General features: G+C 38.7%; 1 protein-coding gene across 1 annotated transcript in view; it reads left to right on the forward strand.

Moving 5' to 3' along the window:
* Positions 1-25828, forward strand: part of LOC150089438 (solute carrier family 53 member 1-like) — a 165410-nt gene that overhangs the window by 31730 nt on the left and 107852 nt on the right. Inside the window, exons 4-5 of the mRNA XM_090389982.1 lie at positions 571-673; positions 15673-15847. Of these exons, the coding sequence (XP_090246108.1) occupies positions 571-673; positions 15673-15847 (278 nt within the window). The remainder of the gene's footprint in view (positions 1-570; positions 674-15672; positions 15848-25828) is intronic.

A 25828-nucleotide genomic window follows, 5' to 3' on the forward strand; every position in this document is an offset into this window, starting at 1 on the left:
AAAGAGCAGGGAGGTCACATTTGCAGTATAATAGATTACCAATTTGCTGGAAACACATGTCATTCTCTGTTTATCGTGGAAAGCAGAATGTACAGGGGCATGATGAGAGCAGTTTGCTGGAAACAAGGGCATGTACAAGGGCATGCTCTCATGTCCCCTGTACATTCTGCTTTCCACGATAAACAGAGAATGACATGCATTTCCAGCAAATTGGCAATCTATTATACTGCAAATGTGACCTTCCTGCTCTTTTGTGAACAGTTTTTAGGATGGCTGATCTCACAACATGGACATATCATCTCTCACTGTCACTTGACCTTACTGCTCCAGTTTCTTCCATTGGAGCTTTCTGAAAGCTCAGGTGTATGCTTAGTGGCATACAGTTGCTTTTTTAGAAAGAATACATGTGCAGTGCATCCAGGCTGTGGTTGGTTTTCAGTTTTTATAATCCATTTTTATCAATTGTTATTAATTATCCAATTAAAAGTGCAATGTTTTTTTTTTTTTTTTTTTGTTTATCCTCTATCATGCATTATTATTGAATTTTTTTTACCCTTTGTTTACCTTCAGAGAAATTGGCAGAAACTACGCGTAAATTTGCTAATTTGAAATCTGAATTATACAATTATTTGTCAAAGCCTACAGGGAGACAGTCAAGTGAAACATTTAAATGGTATGTAATTAATGAATTTTTGTTTGTTTTTTTATAGTAATCATAGCTTTTCTTGTTTTCTAAAAAGGGGAGAGAACTTTTATGGTTATAGTTTTATTTTGTTGAATTCTAAAGCCTTGGTTGGTGAACTAATACTGTATTTATGTTCATTTCCCAATGTTACTTCCTTTTTTTTTATTACATTCAAGATGTACTTCTTTTTAGTAATATATAGAGTATTTTGGAAGTTATTTCTACTATGAAGATGGTACAAATAACCTACACTATTCAGAAATGTTTATTGGGATATTAACTTCGATAACCTATTGCTCATGCTAAATGTCACATTGTAGGTAGATGGCAACACTAGTTTTGACAGGTGTATGAGAGGACCTTTTCATGATTTTTTTAAAAAGGCTAGTTAGCATTAACCATTATATAAATTGAAAGTTTGGTGAACAAACTAGCACTGACCTGAGAAATAACTGTGAAAAATTCTGTTAAGAATGCGGCTCATAGGTTGACTGTCATTAAGTCCACAGCAGATTTTTTGAAGATTCTGTTTCCCTCACTCTGAATTGGAAGATAATGCATGTTATTTTATAGTATACTAAATGAGTTATGCAAAATGCTATTAACAGATTTCTTGAAGAGTAAAAAAAAAAAAAAAAAAAAAAAAAAATCAATAAGTGCTAGCTTGTTTGTTATTTGGTTTTTAGGAGCATTAGCAACTAAGGCCATATTGCTCCGGGAATATGCGGTGGTCATTCCCTGACCTTTCCGCATCCTCCGTATTTAGTGGTGACGGGCTCGAACCCCGGTCTAATCAAGAAGTGTGTGCTACGCACTGCTGCTCCTTCCCACCTGGCTACGGAGGCGCCTGAAGTGCTAGCCTTATACTGCAGACTCGCTCATATATTTCTGAGCCAACTCTATGGTTTTATCAAGTCTGAAACAGGAATTCTTTTGCCCCATTGAAACATTTTGCATTTTAGCTCCAGATTACCCTGAAGATGGTAAACTCCAGATTACCGTCTTCAGGATAAACTGAAGATGGTAAATCCAGTGCTAAAATGCAAAATGTTTCTTTGTTGGCACTTTTGAAGAGCTTCTTTGAAGTGCTATTAGAGGGCTTTGTGAGGACTTTAATGGTTGAATAAGACATCTGGAGATTGGCCTAATATTTCTGAATGGCTCTCAAAGTAGTTCGAAATTAGTGCTTCTTCCTATTGGCTTAGTGGCTTCCAAATGTGTGAAAGCCTCATAAAGTTCCTTGCATATCAACTTTTGGAAAGAACTAAGGTCTCTTAATGGTTTATTTATATGCCTATTTTCCTCTTCTATTTTAATCACTATTCTTCTTTGCTGAGAGCTTATATAAATGTGATTGAAGCAGATTGATTACATCTTCACTTTCCACTGCAAGGCCTAGCTGCTTATTTGCCATTTCTGCCACATTAACCATTCTTTTGTCACAGGATTTTGAAACCTTCAAAATCAGTAACAAACGGAGGACACAATTTTTTATATATGGCATATCTTAACCTTATACTAGATACCTCATATCTCTGATGGACTTAATTCCATCGAGGATTATCACACACACACACACACACACACACACACACACACACACACACACACACACACACACACACACACACACACACACACTTAAAATTCTTTAAAGGTTGTGCCACCTTTGCCATTTCACTGGTTGCTGAAATAATCTTAGCAAAAGTCCTTCTGAGGTCATGAGCATTAGTAGAGGCATATGATTCAAGAAAGCAAACTTATACAGCATCAGCCAAAAAAAAAAAAAAAAAACCCCTTCCCATTTCACCCATCCATTCACTCCAAATGTTTGTCTAGTTCTGCCTTGAATTTGTTTAAGCTGTCAACTTCTACAACGACTAATGGAAGTTTGTTAAAGCAATCAACCACCTGCTGGCAAAGACAAATTTCCGCACATCTATTGTACAACTGTCTTTCCTCAATTTGAATTTATGTCCCCCTCAGGCAATTAATCTGAGCTAGAGGAAGAATCCCATCAGCATTGAGCTTGCTCAAACCATTCAAGACCTTATACATCTCAATTAGATCACCTTGCAGATTCCTAGTCTCCAAACTGATGAGGGCACTGAGAGTAATTGCAAGTGGATGCAGCGAAATTCGAGCTCCAAGAAATAAGTGTTTTTTGCCATTTTTATTTACTGATTTTCATATTATATCGTACTTTATAAACCTAGTTATGCTTGTTATTTTTATTTTTAATTTAGATAGAGATTTTGTAGGTTACTGCTTAATATATGTAAAACCATTGTCTTTCGTTCGAATCTTGCTAATATTGTTATAGTATAGAGCTAATGGTGCGGAATTCAAATTTTTAATTGTGGTAAATAGGTAGCTAATGTAAAACTAGATAGTATAATATGTATCACTGCATTTAGAAATCTATTAGATAGTGTAGTATTGATAATTGATTAATTAAATTGATTAATCATATTAATTTTCATTGTATTTCAATTCAATCATGCCCAGACTAAAGCAGCGAAGCAACAAGCACAAAGTAGCAGGAGTGCTGTGGCTTGGGGAGAACTGAGGGGGGCACAGTTCTCCAATGCATCACAGCCTCAGAAAATGTGCGACTTGTGAAAGGTTTGCAGATCATTCTGGAACAGGACATGATCTAGCTAAGGAGGATATCTTTGTCTGTGCTAGGTGCAGAGAGTGTCAGGAGATTAGGCAATGACTCAGCCTTCTGATGGAACATATGAGAGTTTGAAAAGTCGGGTAGATGCCCTCAAAGGTATTAAAATGGGGGACCCATCAATCTCTCAGCTGACAAACTCAACGCTGGAGCTCCCTCTTGTGCATCAGGCTACACGGCCGCAATCTCTAAGGCAGAATGTGCTGGTCCCTCAGGAGATAGTTATTGGTGACTCCATTGCAGGAAGATGGGTAATATATTGTGTAAAAAGGATAGGTGGAATAGGACCAGGGTATGTGTGCCAGGGGCAAAAGTTGATGACTTTGTAGAGCACATATCATCTTTTAAGGGCACAAAAAGTGATATTATTGTACACATTGGCACTAATGACATTTAAGAGTAGGACAACATAGGAATTACTTAACAAGTAAAGGTCAATGTTGAAAAAAAGCTGCAAGTTAGGGTTAAATTTGAAAGTGTCTGCAATTCTTCCAAGACATGATAGGAGGGCTTATATGATGAGAGCCTTGTCAATCAATTCGGCCCTGGAGAGATTGTGCAAGGCTCATGGGGTAGAATATTTCTCAGCATGGTCTGTGCTTGTTAATAGGAGAGATTGCTTCTACAGGGATGGGATGCACTTAAATAGAAGCGGTTCAAGAATATTTGCTGGTGGGTTGGAAAACTGCTAGCTTGGGGGGGGATACATAGATTAATAGTAGCTGCTGGCAGAGGTGAAAGTGATTCTTGCACTGCTTTTATTAGATTGGAGGGGGGGGGATGCTGGGGTTTTCATGGACTGGTGTGATTCATCACGGAACAAATAAATACATAAATCTCAGACAGGATAAATAAGAATAGGTGCATGAATACTTGCATGTAAACCAATGCTAGGATTATAGTAAATAAATTTAATGAATTTGAACTGCTGGTCATGACATCAAAGGTGGATATTGTTGGGATATCAGACGTGGTGTCACACAGATATAAGCAATGCAGAATTGGATTTTTGGGAAGTACAATGTGTACAGAAAGGACAGACAGGATAGGAAAGAAGGAGAAAGAAACACAAAATCTAAGGAAGTGCATCCAGTTGACATAGATGGTCAGTGCAATGTTGAGTCAGTTTGGTGTGATGTACGCATTGGGAAAGCAAAAATGAGGGTAGGAGTTTGTTATAAGTCTAATGACTCTGACGAGTACAATAAACAATTATACACGGAAATAGAGTAATAATAACGGGGGATTTTAATTTCCCAGATATTGATGGAACTTTTGGGTTGGTCACTCGCACACCAGCAAGACTTGTGGATTTATTGAATGATTGTTTTCTACACAGCAACATATTAGAGAGGCAATTAGAAAGAGTAATACTCTTGATCTGGTTATCAGCAACGATTCTTCGTGCATTAAGAATTTGCAAATAAAGGATCCACTGGGTAGCAGTGATCAGAGTGTAGTGATGTGGGATTTACTTAAAGATATTACTACCATCAGGGGGTAAAGGGAAAGGTTTTTCCTTCCATAAAGTTAACTACAGTGATCTCAGACAGTTCTTAAATTGTATACAATGGGACCAACTGATGATGTTACCTGCAGAAAATTCTAAATGGGAAGCATTTAAGGAAGTAATCGTGAAAGCTACTAGGCTTTTCATATCAATTAAGAAATACTGTTCAAGGTTTAGTTCAAGCTTAAATGGATGTAAGATGAACTAATGAGACTTGTGTCAGAGAAGAAAAATGCATGGGATGCATGTAAATTATCAGGCGATACAGAAACCTATGATAGTTATTATTATTATTTTTTTTTCCATAATGCACCTTCCAAGGTTTTTCCGCTACTCTGATCCAAGCCTGAGGCAGGATTTGAGCCCACGACCTTTGGGTTGCCAGGCAGGCACCTTATCCACCCGGCTAGCCCGGTCGGCAATGATAGTTATAAGCTAGTCTGTAATCAAGGCACAAAGGAAGTTGGGCAAGTGAGGGCAGATTATGAGAAATCTTTGGCAAAGGATGCTAAGAAAAATAGCAAGAACTTCTTTAGTTGTATAAACTTCAGATTTGTCCACTTGATATCGATGGTTTGACTGTTGATGATCCTGCTCAGATACCTGGTAATCTGAGTGAGTGTTTTGCATCTATATTCATATATGAGGAGTTATTAAGGGAGGGAAATGCCAGAAGATTATCAAATGGTAACAGGGTGCTTAATGATTTTGTAGTAACTGAGAGCAAAGTGGAGGAGAAATTGTTGAAGTTAAATATAAGAAAGGCACCTGGGGTGGATGGGATCTATCCAGTAATATTAAAGGAGGCGGCAAAGGAAGTAAGCAAACCCTTAGTCGTAATCATGAAAGCAACCTTGAACTCAGGGGAAGTCCCCACATTTGGAGATGTGCAAATGTATCCCCAATTCACAAATGGGGATCTAAGGGGAACACGAGTAATTACAGACCAGTTAGTTGAACTTCTATTCCGAGAAAAATAATGGCTTCACTGGTTAAAGATGCGTTGCAAGATCATCTAGACAAGACTGCAGTAATAATTCAGGGAGAGTATGGGTTTGTTAAGGGAAAGTCTTGTCTGGCAAATTTGATTGGTTACTATGATGTGGTTACAAAGGAATTCACAAAAAATAATTTTGATATATACTTGGATTTCAGGAAAGATTTTGACACTGTTGTGCATGGAAGGCAACTGTACAAATTGGAGAAATATGGTATTAAGGGTAAGTTGTTACAATGGATAAAAAGGTGTTTGAGTGGTAGAAGACAGAGTGGTAATCAGTGGACGCTGCTCTTCGTGCACTAATGTTATTATCTGAGTTCCCCAGGGTTCAGTGTTGGGCCCACTGTTGTTTTGTATATTTATCAGTGATATTGATGAAGGTATATCAGGCTTAATATTGAAGTTTGCGGTTGACACAAAGGTTGGCAGGGTTGTTAATGACAGTAATGGCATTGTGCTACTGCAACAGGATCTAGGAAAGTTAGGAAGATGGGCTGAGAAGTGGCAACTGAAGTTTAGAATCAACAAATGAAATACTGCATATGGGTAGAAATAACCCCAGAGAAACGTACCAAATGTGTGGTACTACACTTAGGGTGGTAGAAAATGAAAAAGACATGGGAGTAATTGGCAGTCAGATATGAAATTTTCTGAGCAGTGGAAACAGACTGCCACAGCAGGTCATGGGATGTTGTCAATGATATGTAAGAATTTTTCTAGCAGAGATAAGGTGATTATCCCTTCATATAAAGCAATGATCAGGCTATACCTTGAGTTGTTGTTGTTATTTGGTGTTTAGGAGCATTAGCAACTAAGGCCATATTGCTCCGGGAATATGCGGTGGTCATTCCCTGACCTTTCTGCATCCTCCGTATTTGGTGGTCACGGGCTCGAACCCCGGTCTAATCAAGAAACGTGTGCTACACACTGCTGCTCCTGCCCACCTGGCTATGGAGGCGCCTATACCTTGAGTACTGCATACAGGTCATATTAGGAAGGATGTAGAGTTGCTAGAACTAGTACATAGAAGAGCAACAAGATTGGTGTGGAGAACAAAGGGGTGTTCTTACAAAGAAAACTAAAGTTGTGCAAATTAGCATTAGCATTAGTAGAGGCATATGATGCAAGAAAGCAAGCTTATTCAGCATCAGCCAAAAAAAAAAAAAAAAAACACACCACTCCCATTTCACCCTTCTGTTCGTTCGAAATACCTGTCCAGTTGAGCCTTAAATTTGTTTAGGCTATCAACGTCAACAACAAGTGACGGAAGTCGGTTCCACCCACCAACCAACCACCCGCTGGCCAAGGGCAAATGCAGCATCTGGAGACCAGCCACCTGTGAGGTAATCTGATTTAGGTGTATAAGGCTTTGAACAAGTTGAGCAGGCTCAAATGTGATGGGATTCTTGCTCTTGCTCAGATTACGAACCTGAGGGGGCATAAATTCAAATTGAGAAAAGACAGTTAACGAATAGATGTATGGAAATTTGCCTTGAGCCAGTGGGTAGTTGATTGCTGGAACAAACTTCCATCTGTCATTGTGGACGTTGACAGCTTAAATAAATTCAAGGAGGAACTGGACAAACGTATAGAGAGAAAGGGATGTGTGAAATGTTTTTTTTTTTTTTTTTGAGCTGATGCTACTTTTTTGCACCTCAATTACTGCTACTACTACACTGTAATTTGCAGAACTTAAGCTTTTATTTGTAAGAGCAACCCTTTGTTCCACTCACTAGTTTTGTTGCTCTTCTCTGTACTCATTCCAGCAACTCTACATCCTTCCTAAAATGAGGCCTCCAGACCTGCACGCAGTACTCAAGGCGTGGCCTGACCATTGCCTTATACAGAGGGACAGTCACCTTCTTTTCCTTGCTGACAAAATTCCTGTATATCAATGACAACACCCCATGACCTGCCCTGGCAGCCTGTCTGCATTGCTCAGAAAACTTCATATCTAACTGCACAATTACTCCCAGGTCTTTTTCATTTTCTACCTTCTTAAGAGAAACATACTGTCATTAGCATGCCAGAGAAACATACCACACAGTTGGTACGTTTCTTTGGCGTTACTTCTACCCATATGCAGTACTTTGCATTTGTAAATGTTAAACTTCAGTTGCCACTTCTCAGCCCATCTGCCCAAATTTTCTAGATCCTGTTGCAGAAACACACTGCCATTACTGTCATTAACAACCCTGCCAACCTTTGTATCATCTGCAAACTTTGATACTAAGCCTGATATACCTTCATCAATATCATTGATAAATATACAAAACAACAGTGGACCCAACACTGAACCCTGTGGGACTCCACTGATAACATTAGTCCATGGAGAGCAGCATCCATCGATTACCACCCTCCGTTTTCTCCCACTCAACCATCCTTTTATCCGTTATAGCAACTTACCCTTAATACCATTCTGCTCCAATTTATACAGTAGTCTTCCATGCGCAACAGTGTCAAAAGCTTTCCTGAAATCCAAGTATATGATATCAAAATTATTTTTTTGCATCCAGTTCCTTTGTAACTACATCATAATAACCAATCAAATTTTTCAGACAAGACTTTCCCTTAACAAACCCATGTTGTGTCTGAATTATTGCAGCAGTCTTCTCTAGATAATCCTTCAATTCATCTTTAACCAGTGACTCCATTATTTTACCCGGAACAGAAGTTAAACTATCTGTTCTGTAATTACTCTTGTCACACTTCGATCCCCCTTTGTGGATTGGGGGTCACATTTGCACACTTCAGTCCATGGATACCTCCCCTGAGTCCAAGGATGCTCTCATAATTGTGGCTAAGGGTTTGCTTACTTCCTTTGACGCCTCCTTTAATATAACTGGATAAATCCCATCCACCCCAGGTGTCTTTCTTATGTTTAACTTCAACAATTTCTCCTCCACTTTGTTCTCAGTTATTACAAAATCATTAAGCATCCTGTTACAATTTGATAATCTTTTGGCATTTTCAAACCTTAATAACTCCTCATGTGTGAATGTAGATGCAAAATACTCATTCAGTTTGTTTGCTATCTGAGCAGGATCATCAACATTCGAACCATCGATATCAAGTGGACCAATCAGATTCATCCCCTTCTTTTTAAAGTTTATATAAGTAAAGAAATCCTTGCTGTTTTCCTTAGCATCCTTTGCCAAAGATTTCTCGTAATCTGCCTTCGCCTGCTTAACCTCCTTTGTGACTTGATTACAGACTAGCTTATATATATTATAGGCTTCTGTGTCGCCTGATAATTTATATGCATCCCATGCATTTTTCTTCTCTGCTACGAGTTTCATTAATTCATTTGACAACAATTTAGGCCTAATCCTTGAACAATATTTCTTAATAGGTATGAAACGTTTAGTAGCTTCCACTATTAATTCCTTGAATGCTTCCTACTTAGAATTTGCTGTTGGTAACATCAGTTGGTCCCACTGTACTGAATTTAAAAACTGTCTGAGACTGCTATAGTCACCTTTACGGAAGCTAAAACCCCTTCCTTTACCCCTGATGGTAATTATATCTTTGAGTAATTCCCCCATCAGTACACTGTGATCATTGCCACATAATGGTTCCTTTATCTGCAAATTCTTAATACACAAATGATCACTGCTAATAACCAGATCAAGAGTATTACCCTCTCTGGTTGCCTCTCGAACATGCTGTTGCAGAAAACAATCATCCAATAAATCCACAAAAGTCTTACTAGTGTGCGAGTGACCAACCTATAAGATCCAGTCTATATCTGGGAAGTTAAAATCCCACCATTATAAGACAGTTTGATTTACTAGGCCACTCTATTTCTCTGTACAATTGTTCATTGTAGTTATTCGAGTCATTAGGCCTATAACACACTCCTACTCTTATTTTTGCTTTCGCAGGGCTTATGTCACACCAAACTGACTCAACAGTGCACCATTCATCTATATCAACTGGATGCACTTCTTTTGATTTTATGTTTTTCTTAAATAACAGCACTACACCTCCTCCCTTCCTATCCTGTCTATCCTTTCTGTACACATTGTACTTCCCAAATTCCAGTTCTGCATTCCTTATATCTGCGTGACACCATGTCTCTGCTATCCCAACAATATCCTCCTTTGATGTCTTGACCAACACTTCAAATTCATTAAATTTATTTACTATACTTCTAGCATTGGTATACACATGCTCCTATTCCTAGTTACCCTAACACATCCCATATACCCACCTGTTTCACGATGACTGCTATCAGTCCCTGAAACCCCCAACACCCCTCGCTCCACGCCACTGCTTATTCTAATAGAAGTAGTGCAAGAATCACCTTCACCTCTGCCTGCAGCTACTTTTAACCTTTTAGTCTGTGAATCCCCCCCCCACAAGCTAGCAGTTTTCCGACCCACCTAATACTGCGTCGATAGCATCAGAAAATATTCTTGCACCCTTTCTATTTAAGTGTATCCCATCCCTGTAGAAGCACTCTCTCCTGTTAACAAGGACAGACCAGGCTGAAAAAAATTTTATCCCTTGAGCCTTGCACATTTCCTCCAGGGCCGAATTGATTGACAAGGCTCTCACCATGTACTCCCTCTATTGTGTCTGGGCAGAATTGCAGACACTTTTAAATTTAACCCTAATTCACGACTTTTTTGAAACATTGACCTGTACTTTAAGTTAAGTAAATCTGCAGATCTCCTACTCTTAATGTCATTTGTGCCAACATGTACAATAGTATCACCCTTTGTGCCCTTAAAAGATGATATATGCTTTACAACGTCATCAACTTTTGCGCCTGGCAGACATACCCTGATCCTATTCCATCTATCCTTTTTACATATATTCCCCATCTCCCTGACAATAGAGTCACCGACGATAACTAACTCCTGCGGGACCAGGACATTCTGCCTTGGAGGTTGCTGCTGTGTTGCCTGATGTCCAGGAGTGAGCTCTGGCATTGAGTTGGGCAGCTGAGAGCTTGACGGGCCCGTCATATTAATTTCTTCAAAGGCATCTAGCCTACACCTCAAGCTCTCAAAGAAGCCCATCAGAACGCTGAGTTGACACCTAATTTCTAGACACTCTCTGCACCTGGCACACACAAACACATCCTTCTTGGCTAGATCATGTTCTGCTCCAGAAAGTTTGGGAAACATTTCACAAGTTGCACATTTTTTTTTAGGCTGTGATGCTTTGGAGAATCGTCCCCCTCCGTTCTCCCCCGAGTCACAGCACTTCTGCCACTTTGTGCCCGCTGCTTTTCTGCTCTACTCTGGGGCATGATATTTTAAATTAATAAGATCGATAAATTTAACTAATCAATTGTCAATACTACACTATGTAATAGAATACTAAATGCAGGGATGCGAATTACGCTATATAATTTTACGTTAGAGCTACCTAGTTACCACAATTAAAAATTTGAATTCCCTACTACTCCATAAAAAAAGAATCGCTGCAAGATTCGAACGAAACAACGGTTTTACATATATTAAGTAGTATTCTATAAAAACTGTTATCTTAATTAAAAATAAAAATAACCAGCATATCTACAACAACTCCAATCTAAATTAAAAATAAAAATAACTAGCGTATTTAGAACTATATGGCTACTTATAAAGTTCAATATGAAATAACAATTAGGTAAATAAAATGGAAAACACTTATCGCTTTTTGATAAGTAGCTACAATGTAAGTGCACTCTGAAGACATCATTGTGAAGGATGAGCTATTAATTTAACAGCTCATCATTGTGAAGGATGAGCTGTTAAATTAATAAAGGAATAAAAAATTTTCTAAGTTGTTTACACACACTCCCTTGCTTTCCACGGGATTAAGGTCAGTTGCAATTGTAATGCCAATTCAAAGAGTCTTTTGCTATAGTATAATCTATTTTTTGTGCCATTTTATCTGAGCTGATGTCTTTTTTGGAACTTGTGTCTTTGAATTAATTTAAAGTTTGTTTATATTATATCTCATCTATCAGTGTTTTGGCGACAAAACGTAAACTGATGGAATTAAGCTTGGAAATTAAATGAAAATGATACAAGAGGCTGATAGGTGGATCAAAGTAAAATGGATATTGCAAAGGAATATCATCCCTTTATCTACCTTACTGCAAAACTGAAAAAAAAATTGGAAGAAGTGCGTGACACAGGAGCAGTAGGTGGTACCAACAAATGCATGCATTTGTTGGTACCACTCGAAATAATTTTTCAGTATTGGGTCTGATTTTGAAGAAAAGCCAAATTATGTGGTTGGCTCCGAAGATTTAAGTGGTGCAGCAGTGGTTGGCTCCGAAGATTTAAAAACAAGAATAACTTGGTTTTGCGAAATGTTTGCGGCGAGTCTGGAATAGTCAACAAAGAAAAAGGTTAGACTGGTTGTGTTCTGTATGATCCATTCTTGAAAAATATGAGGCAAAGGATATTTTTAATCTTGACAAGACATTTATTTTATAATTTTCTGCCAAACAAAACATTTGCTGTTCGAGGAGTATTCGTTCATGGTGGAAAATCAAGTAAACAAATACTCACTGTTTTGTTATGCTGCAATTCAGATGGCACGTCTACTTGTGATTGGTAAGTTTTCCAAGCCAAGATGTTTTAAAGAAGTTAACTAACTTCCCTGTGATTATGAGACCAACAGAAGTGCTTGGCTTATGGTCAAAATTTTTTTTTTTCAGTCTTGGTTATCAAAAGTGGACAGAAGAATGGCTTCAGAAAAAAAGGAACATCTTGATGAATCTAGATCGTTGTACAGCACATTCTGTTGAGACACTTAAGTTGACAAATATACGGCTATTTTTTTTACCTCTCAGTGTCGTCAGTTTTATGCAGCTACTGGATCAAGGTATTATTTAAAACCTCAAGAGAGCATATAGAGCCTGCCTGATAAGGTACTTGACCCGCATCATTAGGAGGGAGGGAACAATTTCCAGCCAAATTGGAATGTCTTGGATGCTATCTGTAATCTTATTATTGCTTGGGACAGTATTGTATCAAGTTTAATAATCAACTGCCTCAGAAAGGGTGGCTTTGGAGAGAATATCATTGAAAAACATGGTCCAATAGATGATTGTGATAACAACATTGAGGAATTTGAAGGAGCATATGAATTTTGTTGGTGAATTTGAAGAGTTTATAAAGGTGGATGATAAAGTTGCAACCACAGCAATGCCAACACCAGGAGAGCTGCTGAGCACCAAGCAAAATGAAGATGTTTTTATTACCAGTGACAGCGAAAGTGAAGAAGCGCGCACACACACACACACACACACACTGCTATCCAAAAAAGATGCCCAAAATGCATTGAGCATAATAGAAAATGTGTTGGCCTGCAGTAACTTTGATAAAGAAACAACTATTGCATTTGATAATGTCTGTGATTCTTTCTTTAAATTAGATTAATTTATTAAAAAGTTAATGGTTTGTAGTCTCCTTTTGTATTAAGATTCTAATTCTTTTTACTGTAATAGTAAAGTATTGTATATATCAAAATATATACTGTACAATATTTTCATTACCATTAAACTAAAAGAAACACAATTGTGTTTCTCTTAGTATGTCTTACAAATAAAATAAAATCTTTAAAAAATGTGTTATTCTTATTACTGTGTTGTTAGACAAGGCTTTCATTTTTATTATTTTATTTTATTAATTTAAATTAATTTATTTTTTCATTTATTTTTGATATTATTCTTAGATATATAGCATGTACCAAAAAAAAAAAAAAAAAAACTGGTTAAATTTCGACACTTTTCGGGAACCTTGTTATCACAAAATGTGAAAGTTCACTCTTGAACTTTGTATCAACAAGATTCAACTGTATTTGATGTTCAAAAAATAATTTATTTTTGAACATCACATTTTCAAAATATTCACAACCCCTTTCATCAGGATAATTGACAATGTTTTTTACTTTAGAGGCCCTATTTTGAATTCCTTTTTTGTCTTTTTTTTTGGGGTGGGGGAAGGAATGCAACATCCAAAATATCTGCAGAAATCTCTTCTTGCTAAATACATTCTTCTAAAATTTAATTCTGTCTGTCCATTCTTCAGGACAATATTTATTTATATCAGTTTTTTTTTTTATTTAGTCTCTTGTTGATAATAATTTCAAAAATATCCTTTAGTTCATTTAGTGAAACCTAAACCCAGTTGCACCATATGCAACAAGCAGAAAGTATCTTATTTGTAAGTTTCCTCTTTTTTCCCTTGATTTGTTCAGAATGGTCTAACAATTTCTCAGTTTTGCCATTAGATAGGCCCATTACTGTATCTCGATGGCATGTCTGAATACTTCAATCTAACACAAAGTATAAGTTACTTTGTTACTTCCACTGCTGGCAAAACAATGCCGCTGGCCATTAACAATTGAATATAAATCAGTAAACAACTGCTTAGTTTTTCAGATTGTGTATATGAAGCATAAATGGATGGCAGTACAGCGGGAAAACCTATTTTATAATTGGAACAGCCTTGCCGGTTTCACACTGGACTTGAGAAGGATGGGGGGGGGGGGGACATTGCTTGCCATTAACTATTGAATATAAATATTGGTTGAGTTTTTTAGATTTTTATATGAAGTAAAAATAAATGGCAGTATGCCGGGGAAAACAGATTTCAGAATTGGAAACGGTGACGTTCTCAGCACCAACAACATCCCATTGAGAAAGGACTAAAAAAACAGTGCTGAATGTGCTTAATATATTGAATATAAACATCAATAAACGTTGATTTAGCTTTTCAGATGTTTATATGAAATGTAAATAGATGGTAGTATGATAATTGCGCCAGTACAGCTGGAAAACAAATTCTGTGATCAGAAACAACATTGAACTTGAAGTGGAATTTTATGATTCATGTTGGTGCCTCTGAAGCCAGGTGGGTAGAAGCAGCAATGTGTAGCACACGCTTCTTGATTGGACCGGGATTCGAGCCCATGACCACCAAATACAGAGGATGCGGAAAGGTCAGGGAATAACTACCGCATATCCCCGGAGCAATATGGCCTTAGTTGCTAATGCTCCTAAAAACCAAACAACAAACAATACGATTCATGCCCAGTGCAACATTGTACTTCAAAGAGTTAAAAGCTAAACTCTACTCACATTAAGCATCAGTTCTTAAATATTCTTAGTTTGTTCAGCCATGTTGACACCTAATGAAAATGCAATCCAAGTCTTGTCCTTTTTCTATTTTTTATAAGAATTTGGAAGTTAGTGACATATCATAAATATAAAAAAAAAAAAATTGTATCGGACCTTGTATCTGTCTTTAGTTATACTGATAGTAGGCTGTGCTGCTGTTCAAGCCGGCCCTAAAGATGATAGCTATCATATCTGTTAATACCAGATTTTTACTCGGTCTTCATTTGGCTTTTTTGCCTGAACTTACATTCTAAGAGTTGTGGTTGGTTCTAGATTTTCTTTCTGCAAACTAGATGTTTTCTGTTTGAAACTCCTGTCTGAACTGGTATTCAAGCAGTTTGGGTTAGCCCCAATTTTGGATATGAGCTTTATAACAGCATCCCAAATCTTACTGTGGATAAATTTTTATCATACAAACAAGGGAGGTGCTGAGACCAGCTTTAATATTGGTTATCAGTATTTCTGTGGTTGGGGTCAAGTCTTAGTTTTTCATTCTGCACATCACAAAACTGTGATATAGTTCACAACAATACAACCCTGCAGTGGTGTGCCAAGGGCATGGGGCTAGTGATGTTGGGTCTGCCTTCAGTCAGTAACCTAACTGTCCCTCAAAAATGTTCTAATCCTTCTTATATTCAAGATTTAAACTGTTTAATGTTTTACATTTTAGGCCTCCGATACGATTGAAAGCATTGGACAAAGGTGTAGGAAAATTTGTTCACTCAAGAAAAATTCACGAGCTGAAATTAGCATTTAGTGAGTTCTATCTTGGACTTATCTTATTGCAGAACTATCAAATTTTGAACTTTACTGGCTATAGAAAAATTTTAAAAAAGCATGACAAGGTAAGCTATATTAGTAATGTAGTAGTAAATGCATCTTTTTTTTTTTTCTTATTTACTGCCATTTTATGCCATTTGCAAAGTTGCTGATTACTTTTTGGTTGTTACCTGAAAGAATTGTCTGTATGCCACATTTTCTGTGAATCACATTTCCTCTTTCATTTATCAATCAAAAATCAAGTGAGACTACACTTAAAATGTTAGATCCAAGTATGAAGACTTCATTTAAAAAAAGACAGCTTCTTGAAAAGGTAAAATGAAAAAGAAAAAGGGTGCCTGTATGAGGGAAGATTTCAAATTTGGGTTATGGAGCTTAGTGTTTGGGATCTGATTGAAGTCTGTAGTACTCGGAGAGGAGATGTTAGAATGAATGAAGGTGAAAGTTTCATGGTTATAAAGGATACTAGATATCGAGGCCAAAATTTCAAATTATGGGGAAGCAGTATAGACTGAATTTTTGGAAGTTTCTTTTAATTAGTGAGTTGTTAATTACTGGGAGGAGTTATGTGCATGGGCATTAGAGGCTAATAAAAAAAAAAAAGGTAAAGTGCAGCCATTATCAACCCACTGCAGGATGGAAGCCTCCTCAACAATTCATGCTGAGGGAAATGAACCATAATCTGCCATGCTGGTCCAGTGCGGGTTGGCAGACCGACTGTATTCAGCAGTCAGGGGCTTGAACCCCGGTCTACTCAAAGAGTGTGTGCTACTGCACTGCCGCTCCTGACCACTCGGCTACGGAGGCTAGCTGAATCGGTACCTGTGTCAGGAGCAAAATACATAAGAATTCCTCCCTCCCCTTTGGCTGGTGCAGCAAAGGCCTGTGGCTTCCATACATTATGTGGCTTATACTAATATTAAAGTTTCTTAAGTTTAATTTTTTCATCTTATCAGGAGGCACACAGTTCTTCAATTCTTGTTATATTGTTTATAATTTGAAAAATTGTAAAAAAATATCAAGTTGTGGGAACTTTAGTTGTCTGTGGGATCCACAGCCAACTAAAGTTAAAACTGCTGGGCTAGGGGAATTAAATTCATCTTTTTGACGTGAATACGTCTTTAAATTCAGAACAGTATTAGGGGGTACGGGATGAAAAGTAAAGTTGAGTGTAATGAAATCATTCGATAAGGTTTGGCTTAATAATTTCTAAACTATTAAAGGTAGCCAAACCAAACTGATATCATTCAATAGTTGAGGGAATAAAGATTCGTCAGTGACCTTCAGATAGGGCGCCGCGCCACACTGGTGGCAGTGGGGGTCCTCCATTTTCTGTATGATCTGCAGCACTTTGGAAACTTCCACCCAGTATAACTTCACACTCAGTCGTGGTACGATGCTCGTTTTAGTGTCAATCAACAGCTATCATCGATATCTATTGGTTTAATGTGAAATAATTAAATTTCAATACAGTGTTGGTGAAGACAATGTAAAGTTGTGAAGTTGAAAATTTTTAGAAATTTCACAATATCTGCCTATACTTGCCAGAAATATGTTGAATGCATACGATGGGAAAGAGCAGCTCGTCAGCTTTCCAATAATACCCCAATGTCTGGGTCGGAACGAATAAGGAAGTATCGGGAGCGAAAAAAAATGGAAGCGGCGCAGCACGCGGCTGACGGCACTAGCACTTCGGCGGCGGTGGTGCATGAACCCATGGATGTAAATGATGTAAGTGGCTATGCCACCACTTCAGAAGTTGGATTGGAAGAAATGGATGTGGATTTCGGAAGATCAGTGATAATGGAAGACCATCGGAGGTCAGCGAGTGAACGTTTCGAGAGCATGTTTGTGAACAGTCCATTCGGTCATAAATGTGATGTGTGTGACAGACTATGGTTTCTGCGAGACCTGAAGCCAGTGAAGTCAAAACACATGCTACTGTTCTATAACACGTTCCTGGGCAAAGCAGTTGCTGATTTCAAGTTGCGCAGTTCTTGCAGAAAATCACTGGACAGTAATAAGATTCCAAACTTGTCGCGATCGAACAGTTTCAAGTATCCACGAAAGCCCAGCGGACTGCCACTGTTGGACCCAATCAGTGCATGGCTGATTTCGCCACGTTTTCCATTCATGCAGATCCGAAGGCTTCGTTACGACGGCAGATATGGCATAGTGGGTCAAGTCATAAATGTGCCAGTCGACGTGAACACTATGGTGCAGCAGTTGTCCCAGCGTTTGGATGATGATCACACTTTCAACATGAATATAAAGAACTTGAAACACAAATCTACATATTTGAGTGGTTTCGTGAAGAAATCTGTCGTAAAGGCTTGGCTTCGTTACTCGATGAATCAACCATTGTACAAACATTACAATAAACTGGGAAGCATCTGACGATAGTGAGGTGATGGAGAGCGACTGTCCCATTGAATCGATGGAGCCCAATTCATTCAGCAATAGAATGTTGCTGAATATACCCCATCATTCAGCAAAGAATGTTGTATCTATCGATCCCTGCTGCTGCAATACTCGAAAAGCATAAAGAAAATAATCCCCAGTATCGAGCCAGTCCTGCTGATCATCATCACTGGTGACATCAATGTTGATGTGTCATGAAACCGATCACTCCAGGACTTTATGCAATGCAAGTTTAATCTCACTTATGTTCAGACCATGGCGACCATGCTCGATAACACTTGTATTGATCTGACTTTCACCAGAAACTTGGATGTATCTTGTCTACCCTTTGTATCTTATTTCTCTTATCATAGACCTATGATAAATAAAATTGTAATCGATTATTAAACTTGTTTTCATTTATTTACACTTCCCAACACATATATAATCTGCTGTCGTGACGTATTCACGTAAAACCCCTTCGGCCGTGCTCCGACACAGCCACACCCGATTTTTTTCAGTAGAATCTTTGGAGGTAAGGTTTAAACCATTTACATAAGTATTTTATATTAGTAAATTTTATTAGACTTCAATTTATATTTTCATACATTTATTATACTATTTCTGTACTAATTTACTGTTTGAATCTAATTTCTGTGATAAGACATGTTCTTTTTTGAAGTCATGCTTCTACAGGAAAAAAAATTCACTAGTGTGAATTTGGCTAACATGAGATTTTCCAGGGCTGCATTAGTTAGTTAAAGCAGGAGGTATTACTTTTTATGTTCTTTCATATATACTGTCGTATGATATTCTCAGTAGCTGACTTGGGATAATCTACTTACTGAGCTCTCCGATGAACAGAAATATCTGCATTTTGGTATCAGTTGGTAACATGTAGGAGTCTAGTCATTTCTTCATCCCAGTCTGATTCTGCTTTCACTTTTGTCTGCTGTTCTCTTATGTATTCCTCAAAACTGGTGCTGCCATCTGCCTGTGCCATGACATGATCGTGCCAATAACCCATTCTTTTTTTGAAAATTAGGAACTGTTATATGGCTATTCATGATTGCTCTTGCAGTGAAAATTATAGAAAACCGCCAGAGAGAACAAGACTATGAGCAGACTGGGGGGAGGAGGAGAAGGAGGAAAGGGAGAAATTTGTGGAATCCTTGGAATTGGAGGAGATTTCATTAATAGTAGTGATCTATGACAAGATACCGAGTGTTTCTGTAAGTGCTGTGAAATACTACATGGCTCTCTCTCCCTGGTTCAAGTATGTTATAGATCTTAAATGGAAGGGAGGTCTAAATTTATAATTTGTGTGGAACTTATCCCTGAATCTATCATATATATTTACTTTGATTTTTAGGCGCCTCCGTAGCCAGGTGGGAAGGAGCAGCAGTGCGTAGCACACGCTTCTTGATTAGACCGGGGTTCGAGCCCGTCACCACCAAATACGGAGGATGCGGAAAGGTCAAGGAATGACCACCGCATTTCCCTGAGCAATATGGCCTTAGTTGCTAATGCTCCTAAAAACCAAGCAACAACTTTGATTTTTTTTTTTTTTTTTTTAATGGAAATCCCAAACACGAGAGGTATTAAAACCCATAGTACTTAGTACCATGCTTGGGTTGGAGGTTGAAAAGATGAAAGAAGATATTTGTTGACAACAGATTTGAACTTCTGTAGACTGTAATTTTCAGGAAATACGTATGAAGGAAGGTTGTTCCAGAAAACTGCAGTTGAATGAATAAACGAGGAAGATGAAAAGTTGGTTCTGTGAGTTTGAAGTTGGACAGTAAATGGATGTTGGCTGGTGGCGGCACGTGTTCGGACTGTTTTGAAAGAGAGAGCGGGAATTATAGAAGCCAATTCAGAACAGTGCCCATGAAAGTATCTGTAGAAAAGGCATGCAGCAGAAACAGTTTGTCTATGAAACAGCGAGTGGAGAGACTCTGTTAAACAGAGATGAGTCATTAATTAACCTAACTGCCTGCTTCTGAATGGAATCTAGAAGCCTGAGAAAGGTTTTGTGGGCACGACCCCACATGTGGGAACAATATTCCATGGTAGGGTGGATTGCGATTTGTACAGAGTGAACAGCTGTTGAGAAGAAAAGTAATGCTGAGAGTTAAAGAGAAAACCAAATTTTTTAGATGCAGAGGAAGCAATATTAGTAATGTGCTTGTGCCAAGACAGATTAGAAGTCAGGGTGATCCCCAAAAGAGATATATCATTGTGCCTAGAAATCGGAGTGTCACCAAAGATAATCATAGGAGCAGAAGAATCCTTTTTGCGTGATATAAGACGAGACTGAGTTTTAGAAGGATTGAAATTAACTAAGTTGTCTTTGCCCCACTGGTGAATTATCTGGAGATCGGCATTTAAGGAATTGGTAGCAGATATTCAAGAAATTGAAATTGATCGAGCAGGGCAAGGTTTCTCAAAATGGAAAGTGGAATGCAATGTGCTATCATCGGCAAAACTATGGATAGGATTTCCAGTTAATGGAAGAAGGTCATTAATATACAAGAGGAAAAGACTGGGGGAAAGAACTGAACCTAGGAGGACACCAGCATTAGTGGAAAAGTTAGAAGACAGAGCCATCTACCATCACCCTCAGTGAGCGATCAGAGAGAAAACTGAATAACCAATTACAAGAAACAGTTGGCAAACCATAAGATGGAAGCTTGTTTAGGAGACCTTTATGCCAAACATGATCGAAAGCTTTTGAGATGTCAAGAGCAACTGCTTGTGTTTCCCCGAACTTTTCAATTGAATTTGTCCATAAATGGGTAACATAAGCCAGAATATCACCAGTGGATTGAACACTGACGGAATCCATACTGGTGATCATTGATCAGATGGAAGGTTTCTAGGTTAAGAGTTGGCAGTTAATTTATTTCTCCATTACTTTAGAAAGAGTAGAAGTAATTGCAATGGGATGATAATTGGATGGGAGGGATTTGTCACCCTTTTTAGGAACTGGCTGGATATGAGCAAATTTCCAAGCAAAAGGAAAAAACATCTTTGGAATAAGAAAGTGGAAAAAGGCGGCAAAGAAGAGGAGTAAGTTCAGGAGCACAGGTTTTGAGAACAAGTGGAGAAATACCATCTGGACCTGTAGCTTTCTTGGTATCAAGATTTGACAAAATCCTTCTGACATCCTTTTGACAGAAGACCACAGGAAGCACTGAATGGAGCATGTTGGGAATGGTGGGAGGTGTTTTACTAAGGTCATTAATACAGGAGTTGGAAATAAAATGGGATGCTAGGAGGTCAGCTTTATCCTTGGCTGAAGTGACAACAGAACCAACTGATTTTGACAGAGGTGGGCAAAAGTTGCAGCCAATAGCTTTGGCAAGAGACCAGAATGCTTGGCTACCATTAGGGGCAAGAAGCAAGTTTTCTACTCTTAGCCTGTTCAAAATCTAGTTTGGACTGATTAATAACTGCTTTACAATTGTTGCGAGCTTTGGTATAAGCAGAAAATGAAACTGAAAAACTGGAAACAAGCCAATTATGATATGCAACATTCTTCTCCCGAACGGCCTTAGCACATTTATTGGAAAACCAAGGTTTAGATAAAGGACGAGATTTTAAAATGGAGTATAGGATAAAGGATTCCATTCCTATGAGAATAATTTCACTGACACTATCTGAGCAAACGTTGACATCAGAAGTTTTGAAACAGTAATCCAACCAAGGGAAAGAAGAAAAGAAAAATCACAGGTCATCCCATTTTGCATTCTTGTAATGCCAAACAACATGAGGTTGGGAATAGCTGTGAGATAAAGGCTCCATTGGAGAAGAGACCACTCACTTCGACGGTGTTCTTAGAAGGGTTGTTTGTGAGAAAAAGATCAAGCGTGTTGGCTGTATGGTTGGGATTGTCTGGTATTCTTGTAGGTAAATGAACACTCTGTGCAAGATCATCAGTAATTGCAAATGCCTCAGCATCTCGGCCAGCTGGGTTGGTGTGACTAGAAAACGGAAGCCAGCTGGAGTTGTGAACATTAAAATCACCGAGGAAAATTACCTCACTGTTAGGAAAGTTGGACTGGAGAAAGTCAAGTTGCAAAGAGAGGAAGTCAAAGAGCTCCAAGTGATTAGTGGAGTTGGGAGAACGGTAGAGACAACAGGTGAATTTGACACAATGAGGTAGAGAGATTTTAAGCCAGAAAAGATCAAAGAGAGGAGATTCCAAATTACCAAGTCCCTGACAGGGAATATCGGAATGGACATATGCACAAGTACCACCTTCGAGGCAAAAGGAATCATACAGCAAATAGTTTGGGTAACTGAGATGAGCAGTAGTTGAATCAACTGATAACTGGGATTCTGTCAGAAAAAGTACAAGGGGTTTGGCAGACTGAAAGTGGAAATAGACATTTTTGAGATTAGAATTGAGACACTGTATATTTGTGAAATGAACTAGGAAGTGTTTGGGAGGTTTAGATCTTTTCGCAGATAAGCTTGCTGTATTAGTTTGACAATTCATGGTGTATTCAATAGTAAGAAAAAGTGGGGGGGGGGTCATGCTGTAAATTCTTGGATATGGCGTACATATGATAAGAATATACCCAGATCCTTGACATAATGTGGCCTCAGCAATGCTCCCCTGCATACACACTACTCGGAATCCCTCCAGTCACTATCTGGCAGAGTAGAGGTAGCAAGATTATACACTAGCTGATTAGCATTAGCATTAGTAGAGGCATTTGATGCAAGAAAGCAAGCTTATGCAGCATCAGCCAAAAAAAAAAAAAAAAAAAAACCCACTTCCACTTCACCCCTCTGTTCGTTCCAAATACCTGTCCAGCTGAGCCTTAAACTTATTTAGGCTATCAACCTCCACCACAAGGGATGGAAGTCTGTTCCACCAACCAACCACCCGCTGGCTAAAGGCAAATTTCCTCACGTCTATCCTACATCTGTCTTTCCTCAATTTGAATTTATGCCCTCTCAGGTGATTTTTCTGAGCTAGAGGAAGAATCCCATCAGCATTGAGCATGCTTAAACCATTCAAGGCTTTATACACCTCTATCAGATCACCTCACTGGTGCCTAGTCTCCAGACACTGTAATTTGCAAAACTTAAGCCTTTCTTCGTAAGAGCACCCCTTTGTTCCATTCATTAATCTTGTTGCCCTTCTCTGTACTCGTTCCAGCAGCTCTACATCCTTCTTGAAATGAGGCCTCCAGACCTGTATACAGTACTCTAGGTGTGGCCTGACCATTGTCTTATACAATGGAATAATTATCTCCTTATCCCTGCTGGAAAAATTCCTGGATATCATTGACAATACTTCATGAGCTACTCTTGCAGCCCGTCTGCACTGCTCAGAGAACTTCATATCTGCCTGCACAACCACCCCCAAGTCCCTTTCATTCTCTACCACTGTCAGTGTAGTACCACAGAGTTGATACGTTGCTCTGGGGTTGCTGTTTCCCATGTGTAGTACTTTACATTTGTCAATGTTAAACTTCATTTGCCACCTCTCAGCCCATCTGCTCAACCTTTCCAGATCCTGTTGCAGCAGCATAGTGTCAGTAGTGTCCTTGACAACCCTGCCAACCTTTGTATCATCTGCAAACTTGGACATTAAGCTTGATATACCATCATCAATATCATTTATAAATACAGAAAACAATAATGGACCCAACACTGAGCCCTGAGGGACTCCACTAATAACATTAGTCCACGATGAGCAGTGTCCATTGATTACCACTCTCTGTCTTCTCCCCCTCAACCACCCCTTTATCCATAGCAGCAATTTGCCTCCAATGTCACACTGCTCCAATTTGTGTAGCAGTCTTCCATGTGCAACAGTATCAAAAGCCTTTCTAAGATCCAAGTATATAATATCAAAGTTATTCCCTGCATCCAGTTCTTTTGTGACTGCATCATAATATCCAATGAAGTTGGTCAGGCAAGACTTCCCCTTAACAAAACCATGCTGTGTCTGAGCTATAACTGAAGTCTTGTCTAAATGATCCTGCAGTGCTTCTTTAACCAGTGCCTCCATTAATTTTCCTGGAACAGAAGTTAAGCTCACAGGTCTATAATTACTTGTGTCAGCCTTTGATCCTCCTTTGTGAATTGGGGTCACATTTGCACATTTCCAGTCTATGGGTACCTCCCCTGAGTCCAAGGAAGCTCTCATAATTATGGCTAAGGGTTTGCTTACTTCCTTTGCTGCCTCCTTTAATATAAACGGATAGATCCCATCCACCCCGGGTGCCTTTCTTGTGTTTATCTTCAACAGTTTCTCCTCCACTTTACTCCCAGTTATTTCAAGATTCTGTAGCTTACTGCTAGAGTTGAATACACCTCTGGCATTCCCCTTGCTGAATAACTCCTCATGTGTGAATGTCGATGCAAAATATTCATTTAGTTTGTTAGCTACCTGAGCAGGATCATCAACAGTTGACCCATCAATATCAAGTGGACCAATCTGATTCATCCCCTTCCTTCTAGAGTTAACATAAGTAAAGAACTCTTTGCTGTTTTTCTTTGCATCCCTTGCCAAGGATTTCTCGTAATCTGCCTTTGCCTGCCTAACCTCCTTTGTAACTTGGTTGCATATCAACTTGTATCTATCATAGGCTTCTGTGTCATGTGTTAATTTGTAAGTATCCCATGCATTTTTCTTCTCTGCCATATGCCTCATTAGTTCATCTGACATCCATTTTGGCCTAAACCTTGAACAATATTTCTTAGTTGGTATGTAAAGCCTAGTAGCTTCCAAGATAAGTTCTTTGAATGCTTCCCATTTTGAATTTGCTGTTGGTAACATCATCAGTTGGTCCCACTGTATAGAATTTAAATACTGTCTCAGTCCATCGTAGTCGCCTTTACGGAAGCAATAACCCTTCCCTTTACCCCTAATGGTAGTTACCTCTTTGAGTAAATCCCACTTCAGCACACTGTGATCACTGCCACCTAGTGGTTCGTTTATCTGCAGATTCTTAATGCATGAAGAATCACTGCTGATAATCAAATCAAGAGTATTACTCCCTCTAGTTGCGTCCCGAACATGCTGATGTAGAAAACAATCATCCAATAAATCCACAAAAGCCCTACTAGTGTGTGAGTAACCAGCCCCCAAATTCCAGTCAATATCTGGGAAATTAAAATCTCCAGATATGGAAGCCTCCTAAAGAGTTACCAATAGGTTCGGTCTGGTGTGCTAACCAGTGGCCGGCCTGCAAACACTGTTTTAGAGCTGTACCCTTGAAGGAAGATTGGATCTCGCCATAATGGTCATCCTAACCTCAAAAGTCATCAATCATACTGCATGATGGAAGAGATGGGGAAGGGTTGACCAGAACTTGGCTCTAGAGACTAAACATGGGTTCCACCACTTCAAGCCTCCAATAAGCAAAGTGATGGTATTGCACTGGTTGATGAGAGTCATCTACCACCTAGTATTGCCTGGTAACACAGAGGGGCAGCATTCCTCCATGTGGTGTGGGCGCCATACCTCGACCCCTGCTTACGTTGGTTCACACCTGGGTGGTCACCCACTGTGTGTTTGTGCATTGATGTTATATCCAGGATTACTAAGAATAGTGTGTCATGTTTTGCTGAACTATGCCTTCAATTTATTCATAATAAAGGCAGGAAAAGGATAGGTAGGT

This window comes from Mastigoproctus giganteus, chromosome 2 (assembly GCF_048544385.1).
Source record: "Mastigoproctus giganteus isolate SK-2022 chromosome 2, ASM4854438v1, whole genome shotgun sequence".
Taxonomy (NCBI): domain Eukaryota; kingdom Metazoa; phylum Arthropoda; class Arachnida; order Uropygi; family Thelyphonidae; genus Mastigoproctus; species Mastigoproctus giganteus.